The sequence below is a fragment of the Heptranchias perlo genome, chromosome 32, assembly GCF_035084215.1.
Source record: "Heptranchias perlo isolate sHepPer1 chromosome 32, sHepPer1.hap1, whole genome shotgun sequence".
In the NCBI taxonomy this organism is placed as follows: Eukaryota; Metazoa; Chordata; class Chondrichthyes; order Hexanchiformes; family Hexanchidae; genus Heptranchias; species Heptranchias perlo.
The window spans coordinates 15,190,284-15,209,489 of NC_090356.1; the positions used below are offsets into that span (position 1 = coordinate 15,190,284).

At 41.8% G+C, this 19,206-nt stretch overlaps 1 protein-coding gene across 14 annotated transcripts in view; it reads left to right on the top strand.

Annotated features, from left to right (window-relative positions):
* Positions 1–19,206, top strand: part of rap1gapa (RAP1 GTPase activating protein a) — a 477,305-nt gene that overhangs the window by 322,648 nt on the left and 135,451 nt on the right. For all 14 annotated transcript variants that reach the window (XM_067970459.1, XM_067970460.1, XM_067970461.1 and 11 more), the window contains one exon: positions 19,108–19,201. Coding sequence is in view for 8 of the 14 variants with exons in the window: in XM_067970466.1 (XP_067826567.1) it covers positions 19,108–19,201 (94 nt within the window). In the remaining 6 variants the exon portion in view is untranslated. The remainder of the gene's footprint in view (positions 1–19,107; positions 19,202–19,206) is intronic.

The window sequence follows — 19,206 nt, forward strand, 5'->3', positions numbered from 1 at the left end:
ATCAGCCATGATCTAATCGAATGGCGGAGTAGGCCCCAGGGGCTCAATGACCTACTCCTGTTCCTATTTACATTGTGGAGTGGATTCTGCAACACTAATGGCAACAGATTATTACACATGCAGAATCCCCTCTAGTGTGCTTCACACTAGATGTTGTATCCTGCAACGTGCTTCCATATAGGCAAACATTCATGCTGCAAGGACATTACATCAGTCACCAATCATGTCTTTCTGCGTTCCTCTGTTGACAAACCTGCTGCATTTACCAGATGGTGAGGCTCCTTTAACTATGGGTTGTCAGATTAATAAGGAACTTACTAACTGGGGTCCGGGGGCTCTGAGCTGATTACTTTCACAGCTGCTGAATAAACCCATTATAACTAATTTACAATAATGGTATCTGCACATGGCTCTATATGGTTTTATTTTCAAATTAGCACTCCAGCTTGGTGCAGTTGATTAACACTGTGGAGAGGAGAGAAAGCTCGACTGCAGTCTGACCCCCTGAGGAGTTTTACAAATTAGCAGTTTTTCATTGCTAGGCTGTGATAACCGTCTTCTAGGGCTTCTCCCCTGGGTCTAATAGTAACTAGTCATCTGCAGTAAAGAGCTGCATCCTGTTTTAAGTCGAGTGTATCTGAAAATCCAGAAGATGAGAGCTTAAGATGATGGAGCACTCAGTTCTGAAACCAGCTGATGTATTTGTTTTGTAGAATTCAAGGTTAGAATAGGCCTCTGCTGATTCACCAAAATAAACAAAGACCTAATAAACCATAGGACTTCACCAGGTGAAGAAGTTCTTTTTGAGAAACTTAGGAAAGAAAGATTTTCATTTATATAGCACATTTCACAATCTCTGGTCCCAAAGCATTTTACAGCCAATTAGGCACTTCTGAATTGTAGTCATTGGTGTAAAGTAGGAAACGCGGCAGCCAATTTACACACAGCAAGGTCTCACACAAACAGCAATGTGATAACGACCAGATCGTCTGTTTTAGCGACGTTGGTTGAGGGATAAATATTGGCCAGGACACAGGGGAGGGCTCCCCCTGCTCCTCTTCAAAATAGTGCCATGGGATCTTTTACATCCACCTGAGAGGGCATTGGTTTAACGTCTCATCCGAAAGATGGCACCTCCGACAGTACAGCACTCCCTCAGTACTGCACTGGAGTGTCAGCCTAGATTTTATGCTCACGCCTCGAGTGGGACTTGAATCCACAACCTTCTGACTCAGAGGCGAGAGTGCTACCCACTGAATAATGACCAAGGCCCACAGTGAAGAAAGCTACCTATGTTGAAAATAGTAGGAGTGACTATATCATAAATCAAGAAGTATTGGTTAACTGATGCCTAACTTAAGTTTTAAATATCTATAGGCTGCAGGAAGGAGGTAAGGAGTCCCACAGTTTAGAGGTCCTGGGAAAAAAATGTCCGAGTAGGAGACTATGGGATAAATCGATTTCAACACTGTGAGGAAGCCGGGAGAACAAGTGTGTAGGATGATATTTTTGGAGCTTAGGAGGAACCAGAGAGTGAAGTTCAGAGGGGCAATGACCATAGTAGCATTAATGAAATAGGTATGGACAACAAAGATTGCAGTGGAGAGAGCATGACTAGAGTTAAAATGCCTGTTCAACTTTGAAAGTGAAATCTTGAAGAATCTTTGCTATGTTTTTCTGGATCATCCCTTCATGTAATAGAGTGCCAGTAATAAGTTCTGAGCATTTTATAGGTCTACAGCATTATTGATCATTTGGATTTGCTGTCAGAGCATCATTACTAGCCCAAGGCACGTAATTTGCACTGTCAGTTCAATAGCTGGTCTGAGTACATTATCTTTGTAATGTGTACAAGGCAACGAGTAAACCAGCACATTACTGCAAAAATACAGCCATCTAATCAATCATGGGCATCTGCGATATCACAAGGGCTTAAAATTCCACTTTCTAACGTAGCACACAATGATCAGAGACAGCTCTGCGTTATCCGTATGTCACCAGCGTTTGCATCCTCCATGAATAAAAATCTCAGTGCTGTCATTGAGGGTTTACTCACTGTATTGCAATTGATGTTCCAGAACTGCTGGGAAGAAGCTAATTTGCATAACTATTGTCATGTGACAGACTGGAGTTTATTGGACTGTAGTGTAGTCTAAATGCACTTTTTATGGTGTCATGAGGGTTTCTAAGGGAATAGCACTTAGCTTCAGATCATCAACCACCGTGTGGTGCTCGCCCTTATTTATTTTACTTCCTGTAGACGTTTCAGCCAAGGCCGTAGAGATTCACAATCCCCATAGCTAAAAGGAAAGGGATCTGGTTTGGTGTATTCAGTTGTAAATAAAGACCCATGGCACAACTGGCAAGACCCATGGCACAACTGGCAAGACCCATGAAAATCTGAGGCATCTATTTTAACCCTACCCATGGTGGAAATTGGGCGGGTGGCAGTTAAAAACGAGCAGAGTACTTACCTGCTCAGAACTTGACCCCTTCCCACAATTTCTGATATTAACCTGCAGTATAATGCAGGCAGATGAGGTGGCCGCCTAAAGCAGGCTGGAGCCTCATGAATTTATGCAATTTGGGGTCCCATTACATCAATAGATGGCATTTTAACCAGGGTCTAAGCAGGGAAGCTGCCGCGACATTCCCCAGTAGGCTGAAGCAGGTCGCCAGCTGGTGGGAAGGATAAAGACGCCCTCCAGGTAAGCGAAAATATTTCCTTTATGGGGTCAGGAGGAGTCGGAGTGCTTATCCAGGCCCCACAAGGAAAGTGCCGGCCTCCCCTGCCCTGGATTCTTCGCCGCCTCCTCACAAGACCCTCCTGAGACCCCCTCTCCGCCACTTACCTGGAAGCCTGTGGGCGGCCAATCTTCCCTTGCTGGCAACTGCTCCACACCCTCTTCCTGCCCATCCTGGGTGGGAAATGGACGTTGGCATTTAAATGAGGCCAGGCGCTTAAAATTGCCGAGGCCTCTCTGGGAAAATCTACTCCGAGTTTAAAAACCACCCTTGAATCTCCAATAATGATGGATCCTTCACATTAAAGATTGCTGTTGAGGGCGGGGGTACTGCATGTCACCGGTGTTCAGAGTCAAAAACATTTCTTCAACATACAAGAGTCTTAACAGTGTAGAACAATGGGGGATGAGGTATGGCTACAATATGTGCTTGGTTAAAATGTGTTACTGCTAGCTGTTTCTGCAAGCTGCAGAGAATATATATTAGTTTGGTATGCTGAAGATATTTTTGTTGCTTGGTCCTGAGCGACAAAAGGTAGTTAAAAGTACTGATATCTGTTCAGTTAGTGTCATTCAATCCATCAATGTCACTCATGGCTGACTGGAGAAGTGATAATTTCCTGCAACCACAGGTTAATCAGTATTTAGAGCAAATCAATGTGTCTTGCCATTCCATTCATTTCAAACATCCCATGCTATTGATATCTGGGGATTTTTAAAAACGTGTCTGTACTGATTGGCAACTCTGAGCTGGAGTGACACATGGTTTTAATGTCCTTTTGTTAAATGATTTCTTCCTAGGAATTTGGGGTATATCTTGGGCAAATCATAGCCAGAGTCTTGGTCAATCTGTAGCCATTGAGATGCAAAGCTTAATTAAAGGAGAACTGGTAGCATTTTCACCACATAAAATAGTGAGCAGTGGTGTTAGAAGGATCAATTTTATGCAGGAGAAACTTATTTATAATTTTGACATTTTGAAGAGAATAGTAAAGTTTGTAATTATTGTAAATATCCTGTTTGAACTGAGTACTGTTCATTTACCTGCTTAATGTTAAATGAATTTGTCGATTGGTTTATAACGTTACCAACTCCTGTCTTCAGGAGTTTAAGATAATCACATAGCAGGATGTGATGATGGTTCACCATTTGACCCTTGGACTTTGCTACATTTACCTAGATATTGGGTAGATAAAAGCAGATTCTGGTCCCTGAGGTCTGCTAACGAGAGTGATCAGTGACTGGGAACACAAGGGAAATATCATCTAACTTAAAAATCCAAAAATGTAACAAAGGGCTCCATGCCCCTGTACTGGTGAGTTTCTCTGTTTCAGTCTTGGGTCTCCTTGGATACACATTCAGATTGCTACATGTCTTACAAGTTAGATACATACTACATACCACATTTAAAAAAGCTCACATACTCCACATGAAGCACTCGTGTACCCTCTCAAACATAACTCTACTCTCCCTCTTTGTCGATACCCTGCTCAGATGAATACTATCACTGCCATTACCTAGCTTAAATGCATCACTAACTCTCTCTTTGTTATTACTTCCTCTAAGCACCCTAATAACCCCCTCTCCACCACTGTTACCTTGCCTAAACATGTCATTAATTTCTCTTCATTGCCACTGTCCTCAGTGATGCCATCTGCTCTCCTCTTGACTTCTATTGGCCACCTAGATATTCTGTAGTCCCTCTTCTTCCATTTCTACCCAGCCTAGACAAATTCTTCAGTTGGAGAAATAAGATAGAGAAAAGTTAGCTCATTGTGGTCAGTCACCTTTACACACAGGTTTGGTCTGTTTAGGTTAGATGCTGATACCCATTTCCATTGCTGACTAGCCAGGAATGTTCAAAGATAGATATGGAGACGGAGGTAAGCATGTTGGAGAAGTGTAAAACAAAAATCAAGGAACGAGTGTAATAAAGTTAAAGTATTACCCATCCTTATAAATAAAGTTCCAACAATAATATCCATTCCAGTAGAAATAGCATTACTGACAGCATCACTATAGGGTCGTTTTTTGACATTGCCCTCCCAGTGTGGAGTTTACCCTCTGGGAATACATATTGTAAATCCAGGAACGCGTTGCACACTATTTTCTGACCATTAATTTAAATTTCTACAGAATTGTAGAATAGAATCGTACAGCACAGAAGGAGGCCATTCAGCCCATTGTGTCTGTGCCGGTTCTTTTGAAGGAGCTATCCAATTAGTCCCACTCCCCTGTTCTTTCCCCATAGCCTTGCAAATGTTTCCTTTTCAAGAATTTATCAATTCCCTTTTGAAAGTTATTATTGAATCTGCTTCCACCACCCTTTCAGGCCGTGCATTCCGGATCATAACAACTTGCTGCGTAAAAAAAATTCTCCTCATCTCCCCTCTGGTTCTTGTGCCAATTACCTTAAATCTGTGTCCTCTGGTTTTTATAAATATTTGATAGGTAATTTCAGAAATATTAGATCATTTAATTAATATTTCACTAATATCTTTGGAACCAGCTTGTTCCTTTTGATTAGAACAATTGAACAGGTACAATCATTGAGTATCAGGTATTCATCTAACAAACAGACTCAACCTTATAACCCATTTGTGACCTCATTGCTCCAACCTTGTTCGGTTGAATCTGTACATTTGATGACTATCATACCCAAAAATAATCCCAGTGTGCGTTCTCTGTCTAAATGCCTGCTAGGGTTGATTTAGCTGCTAAATAACTGTCTTTATTGCCTAGAAATTGCCTGAAGTACCTGGGATGTGACAGAAGTATATTGTGCTCTGTAATTAAACCCCCTTAATTCAAGTAAAATTGTCATTTCACTTAGGCGCTCTAACAGAGCTCTCAGCAAAACACACCCAACTGTTTCAATTATCTTTTGAAAAAGGAACCAACTGGAGGGAATTCAGATAATCTGTAAAAATGTCTCAAACTTCAATCTCATTGTTTATGATTGCATTTGGATCCTATGATTGCACTACCACCTTCTATAACTCTTTAGCACTCATTTGCTATTCTCTACAGAGCCCACAACATGTGAAAATGTTCTTACTCAACTCATATGCAACATAGCCCCCATCCATCGCTCTGTGTATAAACTGTGTTCAAAATTGCTTATTGTGGTATTGAGGAACACAGGCCAGTTCTCTTCCAGGTTCAATCACCAGTCTGTGCTGAGTTGTACAATCTCAGCCAGGGCGCCACTGGGGCTGCTGCAATTGGCCCCAGCACTTCTTGGCTGGGGAGTGAAAGAACAGCCAGTGTTCTCACTCCTGATCGCCATCCAGTGACCTCGGCTGGACATGTGACCTTTGAGCTTGGCTGCAATTCCTTCCCCTGTAGTTGAAGAGTAGCTTGCCAATACTCCTTTGGCAATAGCCACTTGGGTAAGGTACTGAAGGGCATCCTGGCACCTGGTGAACTGTCGCTTAGCATGAATTGAAGGAGAGAAAGGACAGGGAAAAAACAGCATCAATCACTAATGGTGAAATAAATCCCATCCTTCAAGATGTGTATGTTGTAGGGGGAATTTTAACTCCCTCCGTCCAGCGGAAGCAGAAGTTAAAGTACAAGTGGTACACGTGCTGCTTGTTCCCCGCCCCGCGGCTATTTTAACACTGCTGTTTTCTTGGGCAATTGTGATACTCTCCGGACTCGGGCGGGAGTCTTAGAAATATTTGCAAATCGGGGTCCCATCATTTCCGTCGGACTCCGAAGCAATTTTAACTGCCCACTGAGTGGAGTGGATGCCTCGCTCAGTAAAACCTGGCAGACACCCAGGGGAGGCCCGTTAAGATAAGTGTAAAACTTATTTTTGTTTGGGCTTCTGCAGCCCTAGACTCCCCTCTTCCCATCCACGAAATCCTACTGAACCCCAGTTTTGCCCCTCCTCTCCTGAAGGCTGGGGGTACAGGTCTACGGCTGCCCTCCGTCACCTCACTCGACTGGCTATTCTTCGTGAGTGAGCCTCGAAAGTCAGTGTTAACGGAGAGTAATTACAGCCAAGCCTGATCCTGTTCTCACCCACACACATGCACTTTCCTGCAGGAGCCACTGGGAAGCCATCACACAAACCTCCTCCCACCTCTCTTCATTTAACCCTATCAGCATATCCTTCTATTCCTTTCTCCCTCATGTGTTTATCTAGCTTCCCCTTAAATGTATCTATGCTGGTCACCTCAACTCCTTGTGGTAGCATGTTCCACATTCTTACCACTCTTTGGGTAAAGAAGTTTCTCCTGAATTCCCTCTTTGATTTATTAGTGACTATTTTATATTGATGACCTCTAGTTTTGGGTACCCCACAAGTGGAAACATTTTCTCTACATCTACCCTTTCATTATAAAGATACATTCATTTATAAAGTGTTGAAACTTGTAAAGAACATAAACACAAGCCAAGTTTTGGGGGATATTATTATCCTTGTAATAACATTGAGTTAAAGGGAATATATTTCCAAACTTCAGACAACAAAGAACGTGATATTTTCATCATTGAAATCTGCATCAAACACCTTCCTTAATGCAACATTGATGCAGTTCTGAATCAGATGATAGCATAGATATTATTCATCTTTTTCATCCATTTCAATAGGGCTTATAAACAGAGGCAGGCAGATACCTGTCACGTGTCTGTCTATGCAGTCAATCCTCAACCTCCTTCCTTTCCAAATTACTGATTGTTATTGTCACCTGGTGGGTAATTGATGATTAAGTGAGATAAAAGAGTCTCTGTTTTGCTTTGCGATTCTCTAATACTGTTGACAACTATTCGTAATATTAACATGTTTATCAATTAATATGGCTTCTGTGAATTTTCTTCTCTTCTTCCTAAACTTCAAATGCACAGTCCCACACTCTATTCCTCTGCCCTTCATTCTCACTACATTGAAATCAAGACTTCCTGCACTGTCTCCTACTCGAACTCGTTCCTTATCAAGGACTGAAACTGTGGAACTCTTTACCTCCTTCAGGCATGCTTTACTTGCCCATTCACAGACTTTTAAAGTTTAAGTTTGCTGTCACGTGACTTGATTTATCCCATCTCCTCTCCTGCTCTTTACAACCTTGGTGTTGTCTGACACTATGCAGCCTGGTCCTTCACCTAGGTTTTGCTATTAGAAAAATATAGCTGTGATTATGTGTGATGAATCTTTGAAGCCAATACATTTTATTGGGTTTCAAATTGTTTCAGTTCAGTGTTGAAGCACTGTTTACTGGTTAGCTCTGTACATGTGCATGTGGTTGAAGTACCACCTGGAGGACATCATGTGCTTATAGTCACACTACTGTCACTGTAAATCTTTTGCTTCACATCAGTTGGCGGCAGTAAAATTAGACACTGAGCTGTTTACAACAAGTAAACTTTTGCTATCTTTTATATTCAAAATGGAGTGTGAGTGTGAGTGTGAGTGTGAGTGTGAGTGTGAGTGTGAGTGTGAGTGTGAGTGTGAGTGTGAGTGTGAGTGTGAGTGTGAGTGTGAGCCATGAAAGAAGTGTAACAATTTGGCCCTAGTGACACATGGGGGCATGATCCAAACAGCCTTGGTTCAGCAAGCATTGGTTAAGTCTGCATTCAAAAATCTGTATACCGCACTTGAAAATATTGCACAACTGCAAGAATTCAACAGGAAACCAATGCTGAACTCACCAACCTCCACGCTGAGAACCAACAGGAAGATAGTGTGTAACAATAAAAAGGAACTAAAAGTACAACAATAAAATGGGGGAGAAGAGATCAGAGTAAGAAAGCGATCTTCTGCCAGTAATTAATGAGCTTGAAGATCACAGCTTTTTGAGAAAGTCTTGTAGCAGGTCCATTGTTCTTCCAGTTCGATGCTGTCTGCTGTGATGGCTTAAATAATGACCAATGATTGTTCTGTCTTCGATATGTTGGAAAAGTGATCGAAGTGACCTTTGAAGCACTAGAGAGTAAATGCAAAATGTGCTTTCATTCCTATAAATGCAGAACAGCAGGCGAATTTCATTCTTTCTGAATAGCCAAGAAATTATTTAGTTACTTTAGCCAATGGTAACAGCATAGGCAGTCTCAGTAAGTTTGGCATAATTTTTGGAGTAGCAATTTTGAGTTGTCATGTCATACGTTACATGTATAAGCACAGAGTGTATAACCTCAGGCCCTGTAATACTTTGGCTTCAAGAAATCAATTTTGTACTCTCAGATTTACTAGCGCTAATAAATTGTGTGTGCTAAATTTGATGAGTTTAGAGTTAAAGTTTAACAGAAATTCAGTGATCCTGTGCTCATTGATAGCATTGGTCAGAGATGGGCCTCAATGCTCTCTGGCCTGCGTTTCCATTGAACGAGACTTCCTATTGGGAGCTCGGTTGCTGAATAAATCAGGGATGTTTCATAATGTAACAGTGGAAGATAAATGTATCAATCTGCTGGATAAAACACTAGAACCAATCTTCGCTGATTAAAACTTAACTTGTATTCTTTATTTTAATCAATACAACTATGGTTATTGTTTCCCTGAACTTTCCTCTCTCTCTTTTCCAAATATACTGTTCTCCACACTCTTCCTCCTGCACACTATCAGCGGGAATTTCCTCGAGGTTGTTCCTGATCAGCTTCTGCTATTTTGGTGGATTTCCTCCGATCTTCTGCTAAAGTTACACCGTCCGATCTGGAAAACCCCCTGAGGAAATTCCCAACGTGCTTATTTACTATCCTCCTCTCCTACTCCTTTCAGCATTGGTGCTGTTCCGCAGTTTAGGTCTTTGCCCTCCACCTAGGTTTCCTAATGCCAAATTCTAATAATTACCCATGTAGATTAGATTGCTGAGTCAAACTCTGCTTCAACGTGTACAAGTGTGTTACAAAAACTGCTCACCAAAATTATAGCTTTAAATTTTAAATCAGAGTATGGACGCACAAACACTTACCTTTCAAGTTGCAAGGAGAAAATATCACTTGCTCTGTCCCAAATTCTCCATGTAGTCCCTGTTCCTTTTTCAGTAAAATCAACCAGAGGTACCTCCCCACTAAGATGTCCCAGGCCGAGCTTAAGCCCACGCCATCTATAAAGTTGGCTCTTCTGTAGGTGATGGGCCCCACCATGATACTTGATTCATCTTACTCCAGACTCTGAAGTATACCTCTTCCTTGTCCAGCTATAAGACCTATTCACACAAGAAATGAATTACCATGGTCAAAACTCTTGTTTCAATAGAATTTCAATAAAACCCCCTGATGTCAGGGGTTTGTCCAGGTGCTTTTAAACATACACAGCATTAAAAAGGAAATATCTTTGAGTTTTTGGTCCTGCAATGAGATGCATTAGGTTAGCACACTTTCCTTTCAAAGCTGGGTCTGGGTTCAAATCCAGAAGAGACTGAGGGGTTGAAAGTGTTCCATCTCCGCTACACTATTGCAGGGTTACATATATAGGTTAGCTCTCAGTCAAGCTTCTATTGTGCTATAAGACATCATTACTTTGACCTATCGGGACTGAAGAGATTGACTTGAAAATACTATTTACATTAATAATATTATAAGAACTCCTGGTGCTGTTTGTCCCTGTAGCTGGCGGCAAAAAGATTTAACTGGCTCGTAAAATTGCTGAAGGCAGTCACTACTTCTGTTATCCCAACAGATCTATTCAGGGCAACTAGAAACACTGAATTGAAATGAGAACAGAACATGAGCCCATTTGGCAACAGTAAATTGAAATGGAACCAGAACAGAGCATGAGCCTGTTTGGCAAACAGTAAATCAGCTTTAGGCTAAATATTTTCTTCAAATTTCAAAATCTTATATTCAAACTTTTTCATACTTCTGGACTGTGGAAGGTTTAATGTCCCATATGGCCACGGGTCCTTTCAGCAGCCAAATCTGCCTCGTCGTGATACTTATTGCTTACAAGTTGCGATGATAATGAAGCATGTTTATTATAGAAAGATGGAACAGTTGCCTTGTTTGCTTGGGTGTTCCTTTCTTCTGAGAGATTAACCTGCCTAAGCTAGCTAATTATTACAAAAATTAATGTGTTTCTTTTCCTTTTTCTATGGATTCATTCACTCCTAATGGTACAGGGCATAATTTCTACTGTTGTGTTTAGTCTTAGATAGGCACCATCCTCAAGCACCCTTCTCACCCCTCGTGGACACGATGCAAGTAAAAGCTTTGTCATTAGGCTATCTTACTTCTAATCTTCAACATCGGACCCTGCCAGAGTTTGTGGGATTGGTAGGAGTCTGCCTCATTTGCATGAGGTCAGCAGGCATAAATATCACTATCGGTTGTCCAGGCCCCTCCAACCCCATGCAGTGTTCCCTTGGCCCCCACCCCGTGCAAGGAGGGTGATCCTGATTTTGTTTGTTATTCCTCCAGTCTTCATGGGGTCAGGCTGCTTATCTGGGGCTCAGTTCCACCCAACAGGAATTCAGTGCCTCTCATGTCGCTCAACACACCAGGTCCTGACTGAACCAGGGAAGCAGGAATTCCCAGCGTTGGGAGTCCCTGACTCTGGGGCCATCCCTTGACATCATTTGCCTTGAAAGGAGTGGACAGAGTTTCCGTCCCTTAAAAAAACTGCCTTGGAAATCCTGGGTATGGCAGAGACCTGGCACAACTGGGTCCCGGTTTCCGGTTGGTTCTGACACAGTTATAGCAGGAGTACAACAGAATCCCCAAGGAAATTTCAGGGCCAATGTGCTGCCTAATACACTACCAAGTCCTCAATAAAATCTATATTTTCTTTTTTGTTTAAACTATGTTTTATGAATTTTGTGCTCAAGGTGAGGGATGTTTGGAAAATAGAACGCTCTGCCATTTCAGGCAGCATAGAATTGTACAGGAAGCTATTTGGCCCATCATGCCTCAAACAGCTAGCAACTTAGTCCCATTTCCTTTCCCTTTCCCCATTCCCTTTTCTCTTTTCCAGTATCGAGCACTCCTAGGTGAAGTATAATAAAGTCCAATGCATTGTAAAACTCCCTTCTACTCTTCCGCCACACCAAATGTAGAAGAATCCCCGTACTGCACTGGCATGGTATTTTCCTTTTCCTACAAGCACAATCCTGTGACCCCTCTGACTGTGATTGCCAATCGCCTTTAAACCATGGTTAGAGTGTGCTGTGAGCCCATGCCGAGTCGGGCTGGACTGGGACTGCGCAAACTTGTATTATGCAGAAGCCTCACAGTCATCAGCTTATTTCATGATGTGCAACACAATCTTATAATAACACCAAAATCAGTGGAACTTTACATTATTAAAATTTAATGGATAGATCAATCACACGCACTTAGTGTTTGAAAATGGTGACAGCTCTTTTTATAATAAATGATGATGCGCTGTAATAACTAATTTGTATGTAAAACGAGGAACCAATTTAACATTACTGCACTGGCACTGTGCTTCCTGCAGCTCCAGACAGTTGTTTGCTCTTTGATCTTATCGGTAAATGAAGGTACAAGAGCAAGGTGAGAAGAGAGAACAAGATAAAAATATATCTTTAGTCAAACATCATTATCCTTTCTGAGAAATGGTGTTGAAGAAACCATTATAAAAATCAGTAACAGGTGTCACCGTAATGTCGATAAAGCAAATGGCGTAGAAGACATTAAGCAGAGAGAACATAATAATAGCAATAGGGAAGGGACTCTGCAATTGAGTTCGGAAGGTGAACCATGTATATGGGTAGTTGCTCTTTAACTCTTGATTACATCATTCGCCAAGGTGACTGAAAGTGATGGTCTATCTTGAATTGTATGAAATGAACTATTCCTGACGCCTGAAGTGATGGGGAAAAGTGATTTGCTTTAATTTCTATTCATGACCATGTTGGCAATAGAAACAGAATGGTCCTTCCAACAGCATAAGACATCTGTGGATGTGTTCCAGATTTCTCAGTCTAGGAGAAGCTGTGAGGTGACCAATGTACAGTGAATGAGGTAGTCATTTTGGCTACAAATCAAGAACTCATCAAAATGTTCTAATGTAAATAAACACTACACTTCAGTCTTTTTTTATTAAGCACAATATTTGTCCTTGTCCCCTAAATAAAAGACAAATGGAAAAGGGTCAGGGAAATTATCCTTGAAGGCAGCCAGTCCTGGTTATCTCTACTATCTCCAGGTCACCTCTAGTCATGAGCTCAGTGCTGCATCCAGTGTGCCTGTTCCTGCATTGAGCATTCTCTGTCAAACAGTTTGACTCCAGATGGGTAAGAACAAGCTGCAGTACTCCCTCAGCCCATCTGCATTAAAAATGACAGCTCAATTAGCCATGAATTCATTCCTCTACATTTTTTTTAAAGAAGATGTGTTAATGAGATGCAGTGTTAGAGACAATATTGGGATGTGCTCTTATAATATAAGTTTAACTTTCAATTGAAACCAATCTGAATCCATATTCAACTTGAATGGTCTGCAAACTTTTACCTTCCTTGGGCACTGATGAAATTCTTTATCCCAAGAACTGGCAAACTGCACCATCAACAATCAGGAAGAAGTGGCAGAGTGCTGACTGATTCAGAGCAGCAAAATGTGAATTTGATGTCATTCTCTGTTCTGAATGGGGCTAGTGAGAGAAGAGCAATGTCAGCATTGCAGTGAAAGAAAAATTATATGCTTTTAAACTCCTTATTTCCTTGGGACTGTACTTTAGACTCTCATAACAATAAAGTCCCATTTTGCAGTTGTATACAATGTACTTAACAGATCACTTTACACTGGCCAGGAGTATATGAAGCAATAAATTGGTTCTAACATTGATTTAATAAAAGTACAAGTGCTGCTTGCTGTTGAAGTTACTTATGCCAAGCAAGAATTATTGTTGCAGTGTTTTAGTTTGCTAGAAATTGGTGAGCTAACACATATATATTTGGAAGAAAAACAGAAAATACTGGGAACCCTCAACAGGTCAGGCAGCATCTGTGGAGAGAGAAACAGAGTTAATGGCTCCGATATTTACGGGGAGGAGGGAGAATGCTTGTTTAAATAATTTAGAGACTTCCTTCCATGCCTCAATATTCTCCCTTCAGCAAACTGCAAACCCATGGTGAGGTCCCCTTCCAGATGATGATGAAGTTTGGAAATTATCCATGTCACTTTTTCCCACTCTCCTTATATACTGACATTTTCAGCCAATCACTCAGAGAATGTGCTTCACCGCTGTTTAACACTGAGCTGCTGCTTTGTATACTTATATTTGACAAAATGGTGACTGTCACAGTGCCTATTGTCATTTCTAATGACTGGTTTCTATCAGAGGTTGGTTGATATTAGCAAGTGTGTCTGGTTCCCTGTATCAAATTGGGCTTCCCATTGGGGTAACCTTGTCATTGATTTAATTTCCCCTCTAGAGCTAACAAAACCTATTATTTTAATTAATTCTCAGGTAAGGCCAGCATTTATTGTCCACCCCTAGTTGTAGGCACCTTAGAAGATGGGGGGAGGCCTTTTTGAACCCTTGCAGATAGTGGTTTGATACAACTGATGAGGGGCTTGTTAGGCCACATCAGAGTCAACCATGTTGGTGTGGGACTGGTGTCACATATAGGCCATAACAGATAAGGAGGGCAGATTTCCTTCCCTATTACAATAATCCAGCAGCTTCATGGTCACTTTTACTGAGGTCAAGTTTTTAATTTCTAGATTTAATTGTTCAAAACTCAATTCAAATTCTCAAACTGCCACGATGGGATTTGAACTTGCGTTCTCTGGGTTACTAGTCCAGTAACATAACCACTACACTAGCACCCCCGTATTGCCATGAGTTTACATAGTCTGCCTTGGGCACAGGCTTATATTGGGTCCAAACCCCTCCTAGCTACCCTTCATACGATTTATATTCACTAACTGCCCTACCAATTGCCAGGTTTATAGCAAAATGAGCAGAGATTAAATTAATCTAATTGGCTCACTTCACTCAAAGATTGAGTAATATTTAAAAGAAAATCCCATCTCGGCTCCAGCTGGGTGCAGTGGCCCTGAAGCCACTTCCACAATGATAGGTGAAATTTAAACCAAACAATTATCATTGGAATGCAATTACTCCCCTCCATCCTCTTACTCTAAACAGTTTCTTCTTTGCCCAGAGAATGGTGAGAATGTGGAACTCGCGACCACATGGAGTAGTTGAGGCGAATGGCATAGATGCATTTAAGGGGAAGCTAGATAAGTACATAAAGGAGATGTTGATAGGGTGAGATGAAGTAAGGTGAGATGAGGCTGGTGTGGAGCATAAACTCTGATATTGACCTGTTGGGCCAAATGGCCTGTTTCACTGCTGTAAAATTCAGTGTAATTCTATGTAAGATTGTGAGGGGCAGGGCATTGTGGATGTACACTCCCAAGAGTCACTGCATGTTGAGTTGCTGATTTCCCCTACTGATGGTGAGAGAGCAAATCAAAAGGGTGAATCATTGCAGGCGGCTGCTGGATGTTTCTTGACGCTTGGGAGCAGGTTGTTGCTTGCCTGTGCTCTCAGCTGTGGTACGGTGCATGTGGCAGGGAGAGTCAAAAGGGTAAGGGAAAAATCTAAAAGCTACTCCCTCAACCAACATCACTAAAACAGATTATCTGATCATTTATTTTATTGCTGTTTGTGGGAGCTAGCTGCATGCAAATTGGCTGCCGTGTTTCCTACAATGCAACAGTGACTAAACTTCAAATGTAATTCATTGGCTGTGAAGCACTTTGGAACGTCCTGAGATCACGAAAGGTGCTATATAAATGCAAGTACTTTATTCTTTCCGTTAACTACTAGAGTTACTTGTTCATGAGTCTAGAAATTCAGACTCTATAACTGAAATATTATCGCTGGGGCTGTATTGATTGCAGCCTGAATATGTAAGGAGAGTGACCTACGGAGGAGGCTTGTTGTACAGGTTGGATTTATTGCAGCAATTAGGTGCAGGCAGTGAGTTGGTCACCAGATGTGGGTGCTGCCTGAAACATCTTAACACTCCACATCAGTGCTTCCACAATGGCTGTGGGTGGCCCTGCTAGTGCTTGTACTGGAGCTTTTCTTTCGAGGCAAAAACAAGTCGTACCCTTTGCAGTGTTAATTTACATTTTAAGTCTCTTGTGGGGAGGAGGGAAAAAAGTGTTGAACACTTGGGACTTGTGTGTTAAAACATTTGTACGCATGTTTGGCGATGTCTGCGAATGTGGTTTTGACCGTGCAGACAAAGGTTCTCTCATTCATTCATTCATTCATTCTCTATCCCTGTTGCTTTTGCTGTCGCTCTGTCTTCGAGTTTGCTCTCACTTCAATGCAAATTCACTCTGTTCCTGAATTACCTGCTTTTTATAATTATATGCTTCTGAGAACAATTATTGGCAGGAAATGGAGAAAATATGATGCCATTAATAGAAACTCCATAATCACATTGTTTCTTTAATTTGTATCAAACATTTGATTAATTGCAGCAATTAATGTTTCTTAACTTTAAAGTTTAGTTGGCTTTGTTTTTTCAAATCACACATATAATCTGTTTTATGATCCGTTACGTAAATGCTGCAGTGCTGCCGTAATTTAGTCTGTGCTGGCACCATCCTAAAATTTAGGAAAGTCCTTCTTCTCTGTGACTGTTAAAGATAACAAATGAAATGTGTTTTTCAGGTAATGATCCACTTCCCTGCTATGGCTGCCTGATGTCAGTCATAGGTGTAAACTGGAAAGAAATGCACATTTTCTCACACAGCAATCCCTTGCAAAAATCGATAAATTTGTACGCACTTCTGTACATTTTTTTAAATCTGAAAGCTCCATCTCCTCAGTTGCCATCTCCTTGAGAATTTGTTCTCTACGTGAAAAGCTTCTATTGCGAATGAAAATCCAGGCAATGTCCTCTAGAGAAATGCCTATGTAATATTAATGAAACTTGATGCTATTAAAGATTAGCCCCTGCATCTGCTGGCTTTATCTGTGCTCTTGGTGAGGTTGTAATTACTGTTCTCTTGCATGGGTATAGCATCCAGGATAGTACAGCTGAAGCAGCCCTGAGGAACCATAACCTGTCAATACCTTTTGCTCTCTGTTTGTGTTCTTTCCCCCCGCCCCCCCCCCACAAATGTCTAGGTCTGATGCTGAATCCCAAAACCCGTTGCTATGGCAGCATTCTTTCTGGAGCGGTCTGCTTAATTAAGCCACGCATAATGAATGCTAAGCAAATGCTCAAATGGTGTGTGCTTTGCTGGGCAATCTCCATTTCTGGGGAAACAGCGTGTGTGTGCGGAGTGTGTGGCTTTTTCTCTCCTCACCAGTAGTGCGTGCTGCTGATTTTAACAGGAGTTTATCGCTCTGAGCTTTCAGCTGCGACTGAGGGCCAAGGTTGTGCTGCTCATTCTAAAAGCTGGTTCGAATCTCTGCAGTGGTACCACCCGACCTGTCTGGCACCGCACGAGTTTTTAAAAAAAAATCATACTTCAAAATCTACTTCAACAAAGTAAGTGAAGTTGAATCATTGTTTGCCTTACACCTGCAGCAAGGTTTTGGTTAAAAATCTCAGAGTACAGGTGAAGGTTTTTGCATATTTAGATTTGTTTTGCCTAAGCAATGTACGGTTATGTTATATTTTATCTGTAAATGTTCCAAAGATCCCACTGGGATATTTGGTAGATGTTTCTGGTGATGGCCATTAGCAGAAGCTGAAAGTACACAGGATTATCAAAGCTGTTAAAAGGTTGAATAAATTTTTTGCACTGTGGCAGCATTTCTGTACCGTAACAAGAACTCCAACTGGGTTATCTCAGCCTTTCTGCTGTGCTCTTCTACGATGAATCTCAGCCTTATTACGATAATCTTGGGGATTCAAAAGTGAACGTCTTGTAGTGTAAAATGTATCAAATTAATACTAGATCCATCAGTCTTATAATGGGGGAAGGAAAATTCACCATTATAATTTTAATCTCATTGTTACAATGTTTCAGTATTTTGCAAAGTGCAAATCAAGTTACAGTGCTTAATGAGGCATCATGCAATTATTTTAAATGATAAAGAACCCCATTGACCAAAACCTGCTAGTCTATTAAGGGTCTAGAATTCTGCATTTGGGCTTGAAACAATGATTTAGCACAGACTCAGCAATAAATCTTTCAGCTGTTCAGTTAAACCCCCCTTGCTGATTACATTGAAACCCAAGAGGGCAGTTAGGATAATTTTACTAACAAACAAAATTGACTTGAATGGGGGGGAAAAAAAGCAATGTGGATGAAATCAAAGAAAAATATTGATCATTTTAGACTATTATTAAAGTACAAAGGGACCTTGCAATGTTGCAAATATTTGAATACAGTTTCATCAAACCGAACTCCCTTGATAGTCCCATTGCCTGGAGGGGTATTGAGACATATAGGGGGAAAAATTGGATAGAGCCTGTTTTTGGGTGGGGGTAGCACGATCTGCTATTACCTCACGCCCAATGGCCCCTGCGCAGGCAGGAGGAGACTTTCGTCAGGCCTGAGGACTTACCTGCAAGCTGCATTGGAAATCAACATTGAGGATTCTATGCAATTTGCACTTTCCACCAGCAGGGGGAGCCCAATCTCTTAAAGGCAGGCTGTCTCTTAAAAAATCTCTTAAAGAAACTGAGTACCTGTTATATGCTGAAAGTCTGCTGTCTGCACGGAGTCCGAAGGGATATCAGACATCGCACATGCAAAACACAGATGCAGCTCCTGTCCCTATGTTTACGAACTGATGGGTTATGTTAAAATGTTGAATAAAGGCTGCGCACTACTAAATCCCACATCCTACAATCTGCATGCCAGACCTCACCAATCTGCCGATCTGAGTTGGTACCAGGCCTGTGAGAGTGCATGCACCAAGGTTCTCGGATGATGCACTACAGGCCTTGGTGCAAGAGGGGGACAGAAGGAGGGACATCCTATATCCGCCTGGGGTGGAGGGGGCCAAGTGGCCCTCCAGACGTATGGCCAAAAGACAGTGAGAGGCAGCGAGGGGGCAAAGTCAATGCTAGGCGCACCGCACCATGAACATGCATGCAGTGCAGGAAGAAGTTCAATGCTTTGCCACGTTGGTCAAGGTGAGTGAGGTCAACTGTCAAGTGGTGTCTCCTACCAGCTACGCCATTAGCTGCATCCACTGCTCCATGCACTACACCTCCCATCACCCACGTACCAACAAATTCTTTCCATCAGTACTCAACTGGGTCAGGAGAGGATTGGACTCGGTCATGATTTTCACACGGTCAGGTGGTCTGCTGACTAACTGGGCTTCCTGAAGAATGACCACTTCAGGTACTGTAGGTTGACTAGGTCTTGTAGAATTGTACCCAGGAGAACAGGGGAGGAAATTTAAAAAGAGAGAAAATGGGGGACAAACATTGTTGTGCCAAGCCAATAATTTATTTTCTTCATACAGGAAGCATGATGGAGGGGAACACAATATCTCCAATTCATTAGAACCACCAAGTCCAGAACCACAGCCACCGTACTCAGCCCGACCGTATCTCAAGGTAGG